Source organism: Bos grunniens, chromosome 19, assembly GCF_055505025.1.
Source record: "Bos grunniens cultivar Pamir isolate PY7600 chromosome 19, Bosgru_T2T1.0, whole genome shotgun sequence".
In the NCBI taxonomy this organism is placed as follows: domain Eukaryota; kingdom Metazoa; phylum Chordata; class Mammalia; order Artiodactyla; family Bovidae; genus Bos; species Bos grunniens.
This window is the reverse complement of record NC_141183.1, coordinates 42,111,131-42,128,036: the sequence shown is the minus strand read 5'-3', so window position 1 is coordinate 42,128,036 and position 16,906 is coordinate 42,111,131. Positions and strand designations below refer to the sequence as shown.

General features: G+C 43.5%; 1 protein-coding gene across 2 annotated transcripts in view; it reads right to left on the bottom strand.

The window, feature by feature from the left end:
- The window catches only part of BLMH (bleomycin hydrolase), a 41,544-nt gene extending 31,459 nt beyond the window's left edge, over positions 1-10,085 (bottom strand). For both annotated transcript variants that reach the window (XM_086359927.1, XM_086359928.1), the window contains exons 1-6: positions 9,955-10,085; positions 9,457-9,666; positions 5,369-5,478; positions 4,316-4,457; positions 3,086-3,174; positions 1,482-1,574 (exon numbers count right to left, since the gene is read on the bottom strand). In XM_086359927.1, the coding sequence (XP_086216053.1) occupies positions 1,482-1,574; positions 3,086-3,174; positions 4,316-4,457; positions 5,369-5,478; positions 9,457-9,666; positions 9,955-9,967 (657 nt within the window). In that variant the 5' untranslated portion in view covers positions 9,968-10,085. The remainder of the gene's footprint in view (positions 1-1,481; positions 1,575-3,085; positions 3,175-4,315; positions 4,458-5,368; positions 5,479-9,456; positions 9,667-9,954) is intronic.
- Positions 10,086-16,906: the final 6,821 nt, after the last annotated feature.

Here is a 16,906-nt window from a genome sequence, read left to right as displayed (position 1 = left end):
ATCAGGCAAAATGACACCTTTGTATTCAGCGACTGAACAGTATTTAAGAAACTAGATTGTACCAAGCCAGAGGGTAGAGGCAGTCCACATGAACAAATTGAGACTTGAGAGTTTGAGGAACCTATCCCTGGTCACATGGCTGTTAAAGAGAAGGTGAGACGGTCTGACCTCAGAGACCATGCTCGGGACTACACTATGCAGCCTCTCTAAAATTTAAAGGAAAACACGAGTGAAGCATTAACGTTGTCCACTGTAGTAAAAAAAAAAAAAATTTAGCCCATTTTAATTCCACAAAAATATTCCTGAAAGAACTGTTAGTTGAGTGATTTCGAGTAATGGGTCCACTAGATGAAAAACATAAATATTTGTACTTTTCTTAAAGCAATTTCACAGTTTTATACATATTCATTTGGATTATGGATAGTATTAAATGTAATCATTGATGTAATTATGTAATAAAGATTCTTAACCGCCTTGATAATAAATATTGCAGCCTGGTATTTGTTTAACGCTCTTTAAGTTTTCCAAAATGTCTTCACATACATTGTTTTAACCACTATAACCATCAATAGCTTCCCATTTTTATTGCTACAGAATAAAGCCAAAAGCTCTGGCATCTACGTAAGACCCCTCACAGCTCTGCCTCTCTAGCTTAATTTGCTACCAGACACACTCACAAAACGTTATGCTTCAGGTACTCTGTTGTCTGAAGACTTCACCTTTCTTCATGCCACTGTACAGGCAAGTCCTGTGTCTGGAATGGTTTTCCCAGTTTTCCACCTGGTAAATCTCTACTGCTCTTTCAAGAACTGGTTCAAATATCTGTCCCATGAAGCCTTCAGTTCACTGACTTACTCACTCCCTCCTCTATGACCACCAAGTCCTTTTTTATACATCTCCAGCAAAGGATTTATTATAACTATTCACGTGCTTTTTTTACCAAGGGATTGAGCTTCTTGAGAGTAGAGACTGTCTTTCTCATCTCTGTATTCCCAGTGCCAAACTCCTAGCAGGTATTCAGTATTTATGAAATGGATAAAGAATGAAATTATACAGAATCCTACACTGGGAAACAGAAGATGCAAGTGCAAGTCCCATGTGTATATATACTCCGTTGTTCAGTTGTGCCCAACGCTTTGCGACCCCACAGACTGTAGACCGCCAGGCTCCTCTCTCCAGGGGATTTTCCTGACAAGAATAATGGAGTGGCTTGCCCTTTCCTCCTCTCAGTGATTTTCTGACCCAAAGATCAAAACAGTGTCTCCCGTCAGCATGTTGATTCCTTACTGCTGAGCCACCTGGGAATCCCACAAGTCCCATACCAAACTGCAAAGTTTATACCTCAGCCTTTTTAGCTGTAAAATAAGTAATTTTCAATTCAATGCTAATGACAATGACCATGCTTCCTAATCAATTTAACAGATAGGAACATTCTCAGAGTTCTTTAAAAGGGTCACAAAAAATCCAGTAATTGTTATTACCTCCTCCATCATGGAGTCCTGTGTGGCTGAGATTTCTTCTTTGGTTGCACCACTGTGTACCAGGTTCCGTAGTCGTATGCAGAATTCTCTCATCTATGACAGAAATTTATTTAGCATTCCAACAGTTACCCAAATTCAACTGTAAAGGAGACTAACAGACCAATGCTAGCTCTGTTTTGAAGTATAACTCAGTCAAGACCCAGGGCAAAGTTCATAAAAGCAAATGTTTTCCCCAATAACTCCACTTAAACATAGACAGAAAAACTTTCTCCATAAAGAGAAAAGACATGGATGATTCCCCTAAAATACTACATGGAACTGCTTTTGCTCTGCAACTGATGGTACCCTTTGTGATATGTCTGGGAATGGGGAAAACATGTGATTTCAAAATGCCTATCACGAAAAAACGGGAGACAAGCTGATTATGCCATTAATTCACTCTAATAGGTTTTAATTTAGAATCTTCCTGGTTGTCTATTTCTTCTCTATAAAATCGTTATGATCATGGCTATGCCAAACCCCAATATACTTTTCATGTTTGTTGTTTTCAATTTTGGGAGATGCCTAAGATAAAGGTGAGTCATAAACCTAGCCACAGGGCTAAAGAGGATCTTGTTCCCACCTGAAATGGAATCCAAAGCCTTACTAATAACGATCTTTTAGCCTGTGGATAATACTCCCCAGAGTTTCCTGAGTGGAAAATAACCTACTTCTCATATTGGGGAAACACACTTTACAGTTTATTTTAAAATGTAGTCTTTCTTCCAGGGATGACAAATCCAATTTTTAGCCTCATAGATCAAGACAGCAAATTTTGGCAACTCCCAGTTCCTAAAAAAGAAATCTGGCAGGCAGAGCAGCATCCCTGTAGGATTCACAGTCCTCCCTGGGAAAATGGGTTACGTAGAGAAGACAGAATGATTCATTAAGATAACTGAGGCAATAAAAAGCAGTTCAGGGACTACACCAAATGTTTTAGCGAGTGGATAAACTACACTTGAGGTAGCTTGGGGAAGCCTAGAACTCTGCCTCGTCTTTAAGGAGGTCTCCCGAATAGTTGTGTTCGGTTTTACTAGACCGTAAAGCTGTCCCAATCCGCCTCCACTAGAGCCAAGTGAGAGGCACAGCACCCCATATGCTTGTCCCACACTGAGAATGGGGCTTTCGTTCCTCAGTACTCATAAGAAAGAATTAAAATCAACACAAATAAAAGTGGGATATTTTTAAAGAGAAGGAAAAAACCACCCTACTAATCGCCATTTTTTTTTTTTAATAATTATTTTTTTATTTTGGCTGTACTAGGTCTTTTGATGCAGTGGGTGGGGTTCTTAGTTGCCCCACAGCACGTGGGACCTCAGTTCTATGACCAGGGATCAAACCCTTGTCCCCTGCATTGGAAGGTGGATTTTTAACCACTGGACCACCAGGGAAGTCCCATCAGTTATTTTTAAAGTTAATATGCAGCTACTCTGCCTTGGATGGACACTGCTATCTTATATATAGCCTGTGTACACTGCAATGCCCAGGAATGCCCCTGGAAAGTCAGTTAGGAGTTCTAAGGTAAGCACATTACATGCAGTCTCGCCCTGCTCCGTATGTTGTACCTTGTGATTCAGAATATCATTCATCCTTCTGGTTGCCTCTGTTGTGTAAGTTTCAGGGAAGCACTTCTTAGGGATGACACCATATTTTTCTAAAAGAAAACAAATTTTAATGTTCCATAAAGTAAATGTAAATTCCAAGTGTCAGAAATTCGGACAAAAACAGCTATTGCTTTTAAAAATAGGCCATATTTTGCTAGTCTAACGGTGACTGCAGCCATGAAGTTAAAAGACACTTGCTCCTTGGAAGGACAGCTATGACAAACCTAGACAGAGTTATTAAAAAGCAGAGACGTCACTTCACCAACAAAGGTCTGTATCATCAAAGCTAAAAGTTTTGAGTAGTCATCTATGGATGCGAGAGTTGAACCATAAAAGGGGCTGAGTGCCAAAGAATTGATGCTTTCAAATTGTGGTGCTGGAGAAGACTCTTGAGAGTCCCTTGGATAGCAAGGAGATCAAACCAGAAAATCAATCCTAAATATTAATTGGAAGGACTGATGGTGAAGCTCTAATACTTCATGAGTACTAATACTAATACCTGATGAGAAGAGCCAACTCACTGGAAAAGACTCTGATGCTGGGAAAGATTGAGGGCAAGAGAAAGGGGCGACAGAGGACGAGATGGTTGGATGGCATCACCAACTCAGTGGACATGAATGTGAGCAAACTCCAGGAGATAGTAAAGAAGATGGGAGCCTAGTGTGCTGTAGTCCATAGGGTAACAAAGAGTCAGACATGACAACAAAAACAAAACCCAGAAAACTGAACAATCTCACGATATTATTAAACAGGTCATTTAATCTGCATATGTATCCATCCATCTTGGAATTAATTCTGTTTTTAGTCTAACACACTTTGCAAAGTACTCAATATGAGGAAGTTTCCCTCGAAGACAATTTTTTGAAAGAGGTTATTTTGAAACAGTTGCGGTTTTCAATGTGTTTCTTGATTACATCAATAGATAAGAGAGAAACTTTTTCATAGAAAGTTAGTTATACTTAATACATTTTCTTCTCTATCTAAACTTTAAAGTACCTATCTCTTTACCTCCAATTTAAGAAAGGTACTTACTAGGTAAGAACATGAGATAAAGGTTCTTAGAGCTAACTGTATACCATTCTGGGGACCAGTTCTACCCTATACTTAAACACCAAAGAAATGGCCTATGCTGAACTACAGAGCCTTGTTTCATGAAGCTGGGTTTCAGTTCTCTTACAGAAAGGCTCTTACCAACAATATTGACAAGCATATCCCATTGTCCTCCATCATTGGCAGGATTCATAAGCAAATACTGCACCAGCCTACCATCCTCAGGCTCCTTTTTCTGAGCTGTGTCCACAAAAGCATTTAAGAAGAAATAACAGCGTTCAACCTAAAGTAAGAGAAGTTAAATAAAATTAAAGGAGAAAAGAGCTAGTATCTTTAATGGCATTAGCGACAGAACAGGAGTCCTGGAACTACTACAGACCCGACAGAGTAGGTATTTTTAAACTAAAGTTGGTATCTAAATGGCAGTATCTCTGGGACTTCCCTGGTGGGTCAGGGGTTAAGACTCTATGCTTCCAGTGCTGGAGGCATGGGTCTGATCCCTGGTTGGGGAGCTAAGGGCTTCCCTGATGGCTCAGTGGTAAAGAATCTGCTTGGAATGAAGGAGACCCAGGAGTTGCAAGTAGCTGAGATCCAACATGCTGCACAGTGTGGCCAAAAAACAACAACAAAAAAAGAGGAATATCTGGCTTCATAAGAATATGTGAAGGATTTTCTTTTAATGTGTGTGCACATTGTAATAGTTTATCCTGAACAAGGCAGTGCTTTATTCTGAAACAAAAATCTGATACTCAGAGCCTTCAATCAATAAATATCTAACAGACAAATACAATGTACACTTTAAAGATTTTTTTTAAAAAAAGGAATACAATTATTTACTGTTTTTCAGACAAGTACTACCCAGAGAAAGGGAATTAGGTCCTAGAAAGACAAATGACCTACATAAAGATGCTAAAAGGAGAAATTATTGAAAACAAAAAGTTTTAAATAAGAAAGACACAAGGAAGTAGTAAGGTGAGTCATTATTATTATTATTTCATTGCCAAAAAGCCACCTACCAACCCAGTGGTTCTGCCTTTGAAAAGAATCAATTTTTGATACTTTGGAAATCAGAACAAATGGTGTTGCCATCTACAATGGAAGGCAGAGGACAACTGGAAAAGCAAGAAATGAAGAAACAGTCCCTACCAAAGCTGACGCTGAAACAAAAAGACTCTTGAAAAATCAGTTCCATACCTTGTCCCAGAAAAAGAGGTAAGACTGACTAAATTCAAATTCTTCAATATTGAATCTTCTCATGAATGGAAGTCTCATAACATTCAGACAAGAAAAGATCCAGCATCGCCCTAAAAGGAGAAAGCAAATCAAGAAATTAGGGTGAGTGTTCACATAGATCACACTGTTCTAACTGTATTTCCCAACACTGAATATATGATAACATCTTGGACAATTTAAGACCAATCAAAAAGCAGAAAGATATAAAAACAAGAAAGGTAGTTTCTTTTTGACTATTTGCAATATATACACATAGTTTTATATCTTTAATATATTAAAAAAAATCTCTTCACATATCACGTAAAGAATCAATCACAAATCGCCTAAGAAAATTAGAAAAAGAAATATTGATAGAGAAATATGAGTAGAGATCATGAATAACTAATAGTCAAAAAAGACACAAATAGCCAAGAAACATTTTTTTAAAGTTCATCATAAGATACTTGTTAAGTGGGGAAGCATTATTTTATAATTAATAATGCCCAGTATTGGCAAGGACCCAGGGACACAGCATTCTTACACACCTTAGATAGGAATTTAAATAGGTAAAAAATATCTGAAGGCAATTTGGCAGTATATGGCAGAAGTTTCAAAAAGTCCCTACCCTTTAATCTGGAATACATAGTATACGCCTCAATATAAGGTGACCCTAACATAAGTCAATCCCCATGCCTCCAAGGAGAAATTTTAAGTTATTTAGTTAACTGGATTATATGAACACTTAAAAATATAGATGGAATAGTAACTACTATAATATTTAACTTAGTAGCTTAAATATATATTTAAAATCCTGTCACTACAATAAATCGACATAGAAGCACTGCATTTTCCACGTTCACAGGTCACTGTCACACTACTCCACACTCTTCACATGCATCTTGGCATCAGTGCCTTTACCATCATGTTGTTGCTGTTCAGTCCCTCAGCTGTGTCCAACTCTTTGTGACCCCATGGACTGCAGCACGCCAGGCTTCCCTGTCCTTCACCATCTCCCGAAGCTTGCTCGAACTCATGTCCATTGAGTCAGTGATGCCATCCACCATCTCATCCTCTGTCACCCCCTCTCCTCCTACCTTCAATCTTGGCATCATGGTCTCTTTCAATGAGTCAGCTCTTCGTATTAGGTGGCAAGAGTACTGGAGCTTCAGCTTTAGCATCAGTCCTTCCAATGAATATTTAGGGTTGATTTCCTTTAGGATTGACTGGTTTGATCTCCCTTGCAGTCCAAGGGACTCTTAAGAGTCTTCTCCAACACCATAGTTCAAAAGCATTAATTCTTTGGCGCTCAGCCTTCTTTATGGTTCAACTTTCACATCCATACATGACTACTGGAAAAACCATAGCTTTGACTATATGGACCTTTGTCAGCCAAGTAATGTCTCTGCTGTTTAATACGCTGGGTTTGTCATAGCTTTTTCTTTTAATCAGAACACATTATCTTCCTTCCATTTACTATTTTTGAGACAGCAATGTTTTGAATCCATGCATAAAGCTGGCTCTAAAAATGTTATGCTACCCCTCAAGCATATAATCATATTCTTCATTTGTCCTATAAGTAGATAACCACAAACTCCACAATGTCACCATCTTCTGTAACAACTTAAGTGATCTTTGTGCTTCAGTCATGTCCAACTCTGTGACTCCATGGACTGTAGCCTGCCAGGCTCCTCTGTCTATGGGATTCTCCAGGCAAGAATACTGGAGTGGGTTACCATGCCCTCCTCCAGAGGATCTTCCCTACCCAGGGATAGAACCCATGTCTCTTATGTCTCCTGCATTAGCAGGCAGGTTCTTTACCACTAGCACACATACCGTATTTTTCAAAATCACTAACAACTGAGCATACCTAAATTACTAATGACTTAGTTACCTCTCTCACACATACAATATTATTTCCTAGTGAGGAAATCTAGATGAACTGTTAATGTGAAAACTGCATGAAAATAAACTACACAGCTCATGTGCTATCTATATCTTTTCTAAGTAAAAGTGACACTATAGAATATATAAGACCTGACTTGTTCCAGATGCACTTTTCCACGGAGAAGGCAATGGCACCCCACTCCAGTACTCTTGCCTGGAAAATCCCATGGATGGAGGAGCCTGGTGGGCTGCAGTCCATGGGGTCGCTAAGAGTCGGGCATGACTGGGTGACTTCCCTTACTTTTCACTTTCATGCACTGGAGAAGGAAATGGCAACCCACTCCAGTATTCTTGCCTGGAGAATCCCAGGGACAGAGAAGTCTAGTGGGCTGCTGTCTATGGGGTTGCACAGAGTCGGACGCAACTGAAGCGACTTAGCAGCAGCAGCAGCAGCAGCAGCAGCAGCAGCACTTTCCCTGGCTCTTCCCTAAGAGGTCACTGCAATTCAACACCATGTAAGACCACTGTGACATTACTAACTGAATAATTTGTGGCCTGACAGGCCACACCACCCCAAGCATTTTCTATGATGACAAAACATTAATTATTGCCAGGTCATAATTTTTTCCTTAAAATTTAAAAATCAACTTTACTGAGGTAAAATTTACATACAGTAAAATGCATCTGTGTCATAAATGTACACTTTTGAGTTTTGGCTGGCTTCAAACAAGCACTGATCTGCTTTCTGCCAAAATAAATAGACTGGGAGAAGTTTTTAAATGGATAGGCAGGCTACAGTCCCTGGGGTTGCAAAGAGTCAGACACAACTGAGCAACGAACATACACAGGCTTTAAAAAGTTATTTTAGTATAATTCTGCTGTGAGAATGTCCTCCTTATTTAGGTTCCTAGATAACCCATCTTTCACTGTAGCTGTCCTTCTTGTGGTCCCAGACTGTAGAAAAAGAGCTCTTGACCAGCAAGGCATACAAACTGGTCTCTGAATGGGAACTGGCCTTTAGCACATTTGTTCAGTTCAGTTCAGTCAATCAGTCGTGTCCGACTCTTTGCGACCCCATGAATCGCAGCACGCCAGGCCTCCCTGTCCATCACCAATTCTCAGAGTTCACCCAAATTCATGTGCATAGAGTCGGTGATGCCATCCAGCCATCTCATCCTCTGTCGTCCACTTCTTCTCCTGCCCCCAATCCCTCCCAGCATCAGAGTCTTTTCCAATGAGTCAACTCTTCGCATAAAGTGGCCAAAGTATTGGAGTTTCAGCTTCAGCATCAGTCCTTCCAATGAACACCCAGGACTGGTCTCCTTCAGAATGGACTGGTTGGATCTCCTTGCAGTCCAAGGGACTCGCAAGAGTCTTCTCCAACACCACAGTTCAAAAGCATCAATTCTTCGGGGCTCAGCTGTCTTCACAGTCCAACTCTAGATGATGCTGTGAAAGGGCTGCACTCAATATGCCAGCAAATTTGGAAAACTCAGCAGTGGCCACAGGACTGGAAAAGGTCAGTTTTCATTTGTTAAAGTTGCAACTAAAAGGCACGCTTAAAAACATTTGATGATGTTCTGGTGCAATTACATTGTGTCTTTTCCATCCCACACATGGCCTTCAGGGCAACATTGAGGAGTTCTCTAGGGTGTGAATATTTTTACATGTTTCTTTTTTTAATTTTTGGCTACACTGGGTCTTAGCTGAGGAGCATGGTTCAGCAGTTGTGGCACAAAGGCTTAGCTGCTCCAAGGCATGTGGGATCTTCCCAGACCAGGGATGGAACCCGCGAGCCCTGCACTGACAGATTCTTATCCACTGGTCCACCAGGGAAGTCCCATTTTTGCATGTTTTGTACCAAGAAAGAGTATCTCCAAGACATCGGGCAGCAATCACATAACTTCAGGACAGAGTATCCGTGAAGTACATTCAAACAGATGACCTTGGACTAGTCAGTCACTTGAGTGTTCAAATCAAATACACCAAGGAGCCACAGAGCAGCAAAACAAGTCACAATGTAGCTTCCTTGGATCTGCCTGTATCTGCGTCTATTCTCTTAAGAATTTATCCCAAGTTCTCTCCATCCAAACCTCTGCTCCCTTTAAGACCGTTCTTAGGTCAGACGCCACAATGGTATGCTCTCAAGAAAGTCCAAGGACGTGTAAGAAGTTTGAAGACCTCACCTGAACTCTTCTGGTTGGTGACGGGCTTGCCCTCCTGATGCACGGCGTGCTGGAACACATGCTGAGTACCCTGGACCGTGGCCCTCTTCAGACAGATGTCCAGCAGGTCGTGAGTGGTGCCGACATTCTGGGCCAGTACGAACTGAGGGTCGGAATTCAGTTTCTGAAGCAGAGCCGCTACCTTCTCCGAATTCAGTCCTGCTGGAATACCTGATGGGATTGTAACATCAAAAAGAGGCTGAAGAGGGCTCATCTCCTACACTCTAAGTTGGTAAGAGCATCCCGCGGTGACCACAGAGCAGCGGAGAAGCCCTTCACCGGCGTCCTCGCCCACGAAGCTGCCTCCCTCCGGGCCTCTCCAGCCCACCCAGAAAACTCCATCCCCGCCATCCCCTGGGGTCCGAGCCCCGGCCCTTCCCCGCCACCGGGCCTCCGGGACGCAGCGGAGCCCCTAGAGGCCCCCCGGCAGAGCCTCGGCAGGGAAGAGGGCCGCCTCACCCGCTCCGTTCATGGCGCCCAAAATGCCCGGCGAGGGAACGGTAGTTTCGGGGTCCTCAGGCCGGCGCCGGGACGGCACAGCGCTTCGCAGGCTGGGCGGTCCGACCTGCCTCTCGCACCCAGAGCGCCGGAAAGAGGAAACCGGCTCGGTGGCGGCGGAGGGCGAGAGAAACGGGGTCCGCGGAGGGACAAAAGTCCCCCCACGCGTTGCTGAGTCAGCGCCGTCGGGGCTGGCCCCGCCCAGGGGAGGGCCGAGGGGGCGGGCTGCTGACGCGCTCCGAGCTGCCCCAACCACCGGCGGGTCCCCCAGCCGTTCCGGCCCACGTGGGCCGCTGTGATTACGCTTCCCGACCCCCTGGGCGCCCTCCTAGGATCCGATCAGCCCCGAGGCGGAAACCTTGGAGATTCCATGCTGGGCCTCGGAGGCCGAATACACTTAGCATTGTGGATTGATCCCCCATTAAACCTTTTCAGAGGCCAAAAGAGGGCTCCAGGCTGTGGAGCGGGCTGAGGGGTCGCATAATTAAACACTGGGCTTAGGTTGAGTTGACTCGTCGCAAAAAAACCCAAAGGCGCTTCCAATAGGTCTCCTTTGCTGACCGGTCACTGCAATTTCAGTAGCAACTTGTTGCTTTGATTCTAGTAGAACCACGTTTTTATGTTTGAGGGGAAATTGAAATCAAGCTCGTTCCTACCCTCAGTTGCTACCACGGTTGGTTCTGCTGCTGCTACTGCTACTAAGTCACTTCAGTCGTTTTCGACTTTGTGTGACCCCATAGACGGCAGCCCACCAGGCTCCCCCGTCCCTGGGATTCTCCAGGCAAGAACACTGGAGTGGGTTGCCATTTCCTTCTCCAATGCATGAAAGTGAAAAGTGAAAGTGAAGTCACTCAGTCGTGTCCGACCCTCAGCGACCCCATGGACTGCAGCCTACCAGGCTCCTCCGTCCATGGGATTTTCCAGGCAGGAGTACTGGAGTGGGGTGCCATTACCTTCTCCGACGGTTGGTTCTACAAGCATCCAATTGCTCATTTCGAGGAAACACTCATTCTAGGCTTCATAGAGTCGGTGAGGGTGTCCTACCTAGACCAGAAAGTACCGTGGGGTTTAACTAAGGATAATGACAGAAGTCAGTCTGATTCACCTATACTGTTTTGCTCGGCTCTCTACAAAACCTGCAAATGAGCAGGTTTTCATCCCCAAGCTGCAGGACAACTGAGAGGTTTAACAAGGTTTTGAGATAGTGAAGTCACTCTTTTTGTTTTTCATGCTCTAAAATCTCAAACCTTAGTGACGTGTTGGGATGGGACCCACAGGTGATAAAACAATATATATTGATCTTTCTACCACTGAAGAAACTGCTTAGCTTCTTAGAATGGTGAGAGGCTTTGGTGGAACCTAGAATCTAGGTCCTAGATTGAAAATCTCTGATTCCAAAGAACTCTAATATCTGGGGAAAGCCATACTCGGACACCAAGCAGTCATTTGAGAAATCACAGCCTCTATATCCCTGGAGAGACCTGGCTAAAGTTTGGGAATATGACATAGCAACTGTCTCCAATAGGGCCCATGGACTATCTCGTTCTGAGATTCTTCTGGTTTCTGAAGAAAAGGAACAGGTTGAAAATTATACTGAGAGCAGTCATTGGTCCTTTCACAAAGTGATGTTCAAGCATACTGCCCAATTCAACTCATGAAATTTTATTCAGTATCTACCATGTACAGGTACTAGGCAAGCTGCTGATGATATGGTGATGAACAAGCTTAAACTTGCCCTTCGGAAACACAAAATATAGTAAAAAAAAAAAAAAGATGCAAAATAACTTCTAGACAGTTCATACTAATACGCCAATAGTGCTAGGAGCTGTGAGAAAGGGGCTGTTTATTAGAACCAGAGGTGCCTGAAAAAAGGGTCACTTGTGAGCATAGTCTTAAAGAGTGGATGATGGAATCTCGTAGGGGAAAACACAGAGGAAGGGCATGCAAGACACCACCAAATGCACTGGGGCACTAAAGCATGTGGGAAAATCACATTCAAGAAACTGATTTCATAGTCTGTTGTGGTTAAGATCAGGGAAGGTGTTAGGATCAGAGACAAAGTGTAGGACTGGAAAAGTTGGTTTGGGCCAGAATATGAAAGATTTTATTTGCCATTCTGCATATCTAGACTTTGTCTTATGGTAAACTAGAAGCCAACATCGGTTGTTTAATAAGGGAGCAGTATGCTCATTTCTGGGCTTCCCAGGTGGCTCAGCAGTAAAAGAATCTGCTTGCAATACAGGAGATGTAAGAGAGGTAGGTTCAATCCCTGGGTCAGGAAGATCCTCTGGAGAAGGCCACACCAACCCACTCCAGAATTCTTGCCTGGAGAATCCCATGGACAAAGGAGCCTGTCAGGCTACATACAGTCCACAGGGCCACAGTGTCAGTCACAGCTGAAGCATCTGAGCATGCATGCTCATTTCTATGTAAAGAAGGAAACACAGGGATTTCCTGGTGATCCAATGGCTAAGACTCCCCATTCCCAATGCAGGGGGCCTGGGTTTGATCCCTGGTCAGGGAACTAGAGCCCGCAGGCTGTGACTAAAAGATCCTTCATGCTGCAATGAAGATAAAAAAAGATGCAACGATGATGGAAGATCCCACATGCTACAACTGAGACCTGGTGCAGCCAAGTAAATAAACATTAAGTAAAAATGTTGGATTCTTAACAACAACAACAGTAGTGGGGAGACTGATTTGGAGGGAGAGCTTCTAAACATAGGGAAACTATTTAGACAGCTAATCCAGCAGTGCACTTGAGGGAGTGACAGAAGCTTGAAACTGTGGAAAAGGAAAAGGCACAGATAATCTGGAAGTTTTCACTTGAATGAGTGGATGGATGGTGATATCATTAACTTGGGCATCCCAGGTCTCACTAGTGGTAAAGAATCTGCCTGCCAATGCAGGAGACATAGGAGAAGTCCCTGCATTGATCCCTGGGTTGGGAAGATCCCCTGGAGGAGGAAATGGCAACCCACTCCAGTATTCTTGCCTGGAAAAATCCATGGACAGAAGAGCCTGATGGGCTACAGTCCATGGGGCCACAAAGACTTGGACATGACTGAGCACATCACATCATTCATCATGAACTTAGAGAAGAATTCAGAAAATCGATATGTGGGAAAATGTGAGTGAGCAGATAATGAATTTAGTTTTGGCCTTGGCAAATTTGAAGTACCCACAGGATACCCAGGAAGAGAAGTTCAGCAGACAGATGAAAAGATGTCTGGAACTATATAGGTTTTCTATCCAATGAAAGTCAACAAGATTGTAAAGAGAAAGAGAATAAAGCAAAAAACAAGATGAGCACCAAGAATTGTACCCTGTGCAGCTGCATGCAGTTGTATAGGGTGTTAATGGCTCAAGAATGCCAGGTTGAGTGGGACAAATAAGACTTGAAACCATGCATCCTGGCCCAAGGCTGTGCCCATCCAGATTATGGTGCACCTTTTACTATTTGTTACAAGGATGCCATAAGGGGGTGTCGTTAACTCTGCAAATAGTGGCTTTAAAGAGTGGGTAAAGACAGAGAAGCCAGCACTAAAACACAGAAAGAGCAGTGAGAGAAGGAGGAGACGACCCATAGAGTTCTCCCTGGAATCCCAGGAAGACAAGGAGAAGAAGGTGAACAGGACTGAAAGCTTCAGAAAAGGTTGGCAACTGAATCACAGGTGACCTTGGAGAGAACAGCTTCAGTGAATGGTGGGGTGGGCAGAAGCCACCACATTGCAGTAAGTTGAGAGGGAAGGAAGTAGCAGGGAAGGTCTTCGGGGAGAAAAGGAAAACAAGTCCACTGTGGAGGATGAAAGGCAGGAACCAGTACAGAAGAGAGGTTAAATACATGGCAGAGAAGGTTTGATTGATAGGATAGAAGCCCTGGAAAAGAAAAGAGATGGAATCACTGGGGAAGGTGCAGAGGCCAGTTTTACAAGCTCCTGCCACCCTTTTCATGCCAATGACTGCATCTCCCCATCCCATGCCCCCAAATTACTATCATCATCACTTTGCCAGATCTCCTGCTCTGCCCTCGTTGCCAGGGTGTCACCCTCAGTACCAGCTTTCCACCCAGCAAGTCACACCCATACACTCAGCCCCCGTGTAGACATGGAGAAGAGCAGAGGGAAACTGGTTTTCCACTGGGTCTGCTCCAGATGACCTAGCCAGGCAGACATTTCCCTAAGAATAGGATTCTTCAGACCTCCCCCTCCATCTCCATCCAGAAGAGATATTATTGAGCCCCGTGACACCTCATGGAACAAAGCTACTGGCAGCAGAACTCTAGCATGAAATTCACAATTTTTGAAAGGAGAATCCATGTGAATTCAGTGAGTGACATCACCTGCCATTTCAGCTATGCCTTTTGCCTATTGCTTCCATGGGGCTTCCCTAGTTAAACAAACAGATCTAGTGTCAGGGCAAGTTAAAAAAGAATACTAAAAATATGTAGAGAATTCCAAAGCATCAATAGGAAAAAGACAAATAACCCAATAAAAAAAATGGAAAAAAGACCTAAACAGGCATTTCAAACAAAAGGAAGAATGAATGGCAAATAAACAGTAATGTTGGAAATGCATAATAAAATTGTAGTAAGATCCCACAGTATCTCTCTCTCTCTCTTTTTTTTTTTTGGCACTACCTGCCAGTCATCTGGGAAACTAGTCTGGTCCAGCCAGCTACCCCTTCTCCCAACCTGCTTTGGGGGACTGGCATGGAGTGTACTGCAGCCCATGCACTCCCGCAGGGGAAAGGAGGCACTCAAAAATTATGTAACCCCCTGCCTCTGGATATAGGAGTGGGGGCGGGAGGCAGCGCTCCTGGGACCTCCCTGCCCCGGGCGATGCAGGGGCTAGGTCGCTGGAATGGCCAGTCCAGGCAGGCCCCAGCTTGTGCTAGTCCAAAGCACGGCGCTGCTCTCCCAGTGGACACCAGGGACTTACTTTCTAACTGGGGGAAGGGGCAGGGTCTGGGTGGCGCCACACAGCCACCTCCAGCCTTTTTCTGCAGAGGCTCCGGAGACCACCCGGCTTCCTAAAGTCACTCTGGCCTCCAGCTCTAGCCAGACTGAACCCTGGGGACATTAACTAAAGATAAGAAGGGGTGGGGAGGGGAAACTAGGATGCTGGGGGAGTTGGGTGGGTTGAGTTTTACATTTATTGTTGTCTAGTCGCTAAGTCGTGTCCCAATTCTTTGTGACCCCATGGACTGTAGCCCTGTAGGAGCTCACTAAGCTCCTCTGTCCAGGGGATTTTCCTGGCAAGAATACTGGAGTGGCTTGCCAGTTCCTATTCCAAGTATCTCTCTCTCTCTCTCTCTTTTTTTTTAAATTTATTTTTGGCTGTGCTGGGTTTTTGTTGCTGCATATGGGCTTTCTCATATGCAGCAGTTGTGGTGAATGGAGCCACTCTTCCTTGTGGTGAACAGGCTTCTCATTGTGGTGGCTTCTCTTGTTGCAGAGCACAGAGTTTAGGCACCTGGGCTTCAGTGTTTGCAGCGTGTGGGCTCAGTAGTTGCGGCTCATGGGTTCTAGAGCATGTGTTCAGGAGTTGTGGTGCATGGGCTTAGTTGCTCTGAGGCACGTGGAATCTTCCTGGACCAAGGATCAAACCCATGTCCCCTACATTGCTTGGTGGATTCTTAGTCACTGAGCCAAGGAAGCCCCACATTATCTCTTGATAGGCAAAACTTTTAAAGGCAGTTATCAAAAAGGATGATTGGCAATTCTTACATACTGTTTATGGAGATATAAATAATATACCCAGTTGGAGAACATTTGTCAACATTTGTAAAGCTGAAGATGCATGTACTCTATAGCTCAGAAACTTTATTCCTGGTTGTGTATTCGAAAACTACACCATCCAAAGTGGTAGCCATTAGTCACTTGTGGTTATTTAAATTTGTTTATTAAGATTAAAGTTAAAATTTTACTTTCTCAAGAGTAGTAGTCACATTCCAAGTACTTAGTAATGACATGTGGCTGCCAAATTGGTGAGTGTAGATATAGAACTCTTTCATCATCACAGTGATTCCATTGGACAGCCCTGCCCTACAGAAATTCTCACATATGTACACTAGGCATCAGAGTCATGACTGTTTATGTGAGCATTGCTGGTGATTGCACAGAACCTGGAAAAAACTCAAAAGTTCATCAACAGGAGTATGCATGCATTATGACACATTCATACAATGGAATACTACAGAGAAGATGAAGATCAACATGGGTGAATTTCAGAAATGTTACATTGAAGGCAAAAAGCAAATTGGGAAGCAAATGGAACACAACCACATTTTAAAAGTTCAACAATGAGCAAAATTAAATAATGTAATTTTTAGACATACGAATATACATGGTAAAAGAATTGTCTTTTAAAAGAAGGGAACATTAAACACCAAATTCAAGATTGTGTTTGCCTTTGGGGAAGAGACACAGACAGCTTCAAAGGTGTTAGCAATATCAAGTTTATTAAACTGGTGGTGGGTACATGGGTTTTCATCTTATTTGTTATATCTGATTTCATACATTTTCTATTTTTGTCTGTATGAAATATTTCCTCTTAAGAAGAGCACTCTACCTGCTGTGTAAATGATAAACTGAAGGAGATGGGAATGTAAGTAAGTCAGAGACCGGTTAGAAGACTGTAATTTGTCCAGACAAAAGGTGAATGCTGACCTGGCTCAAGAGGGCAAGAATGGAGATGAAAGGAAGTGGATGAATTAGGGGATATGTGGTCCAGGTGAATCACCCTAACCCTGACCATTATGATCTGGTAGAGGTTTGCATAGTATAACGTGGAGTGTGGAAGAGGAATCGGTAAGTCAGACTGGGAGTGTTGGGGAGAGCTCCTTGGAAGAGAGGACAGAGCATCTGAATTGGGACAGGTAAGGGTTTGTTAGGGCTTCCCAGGGGGCACTC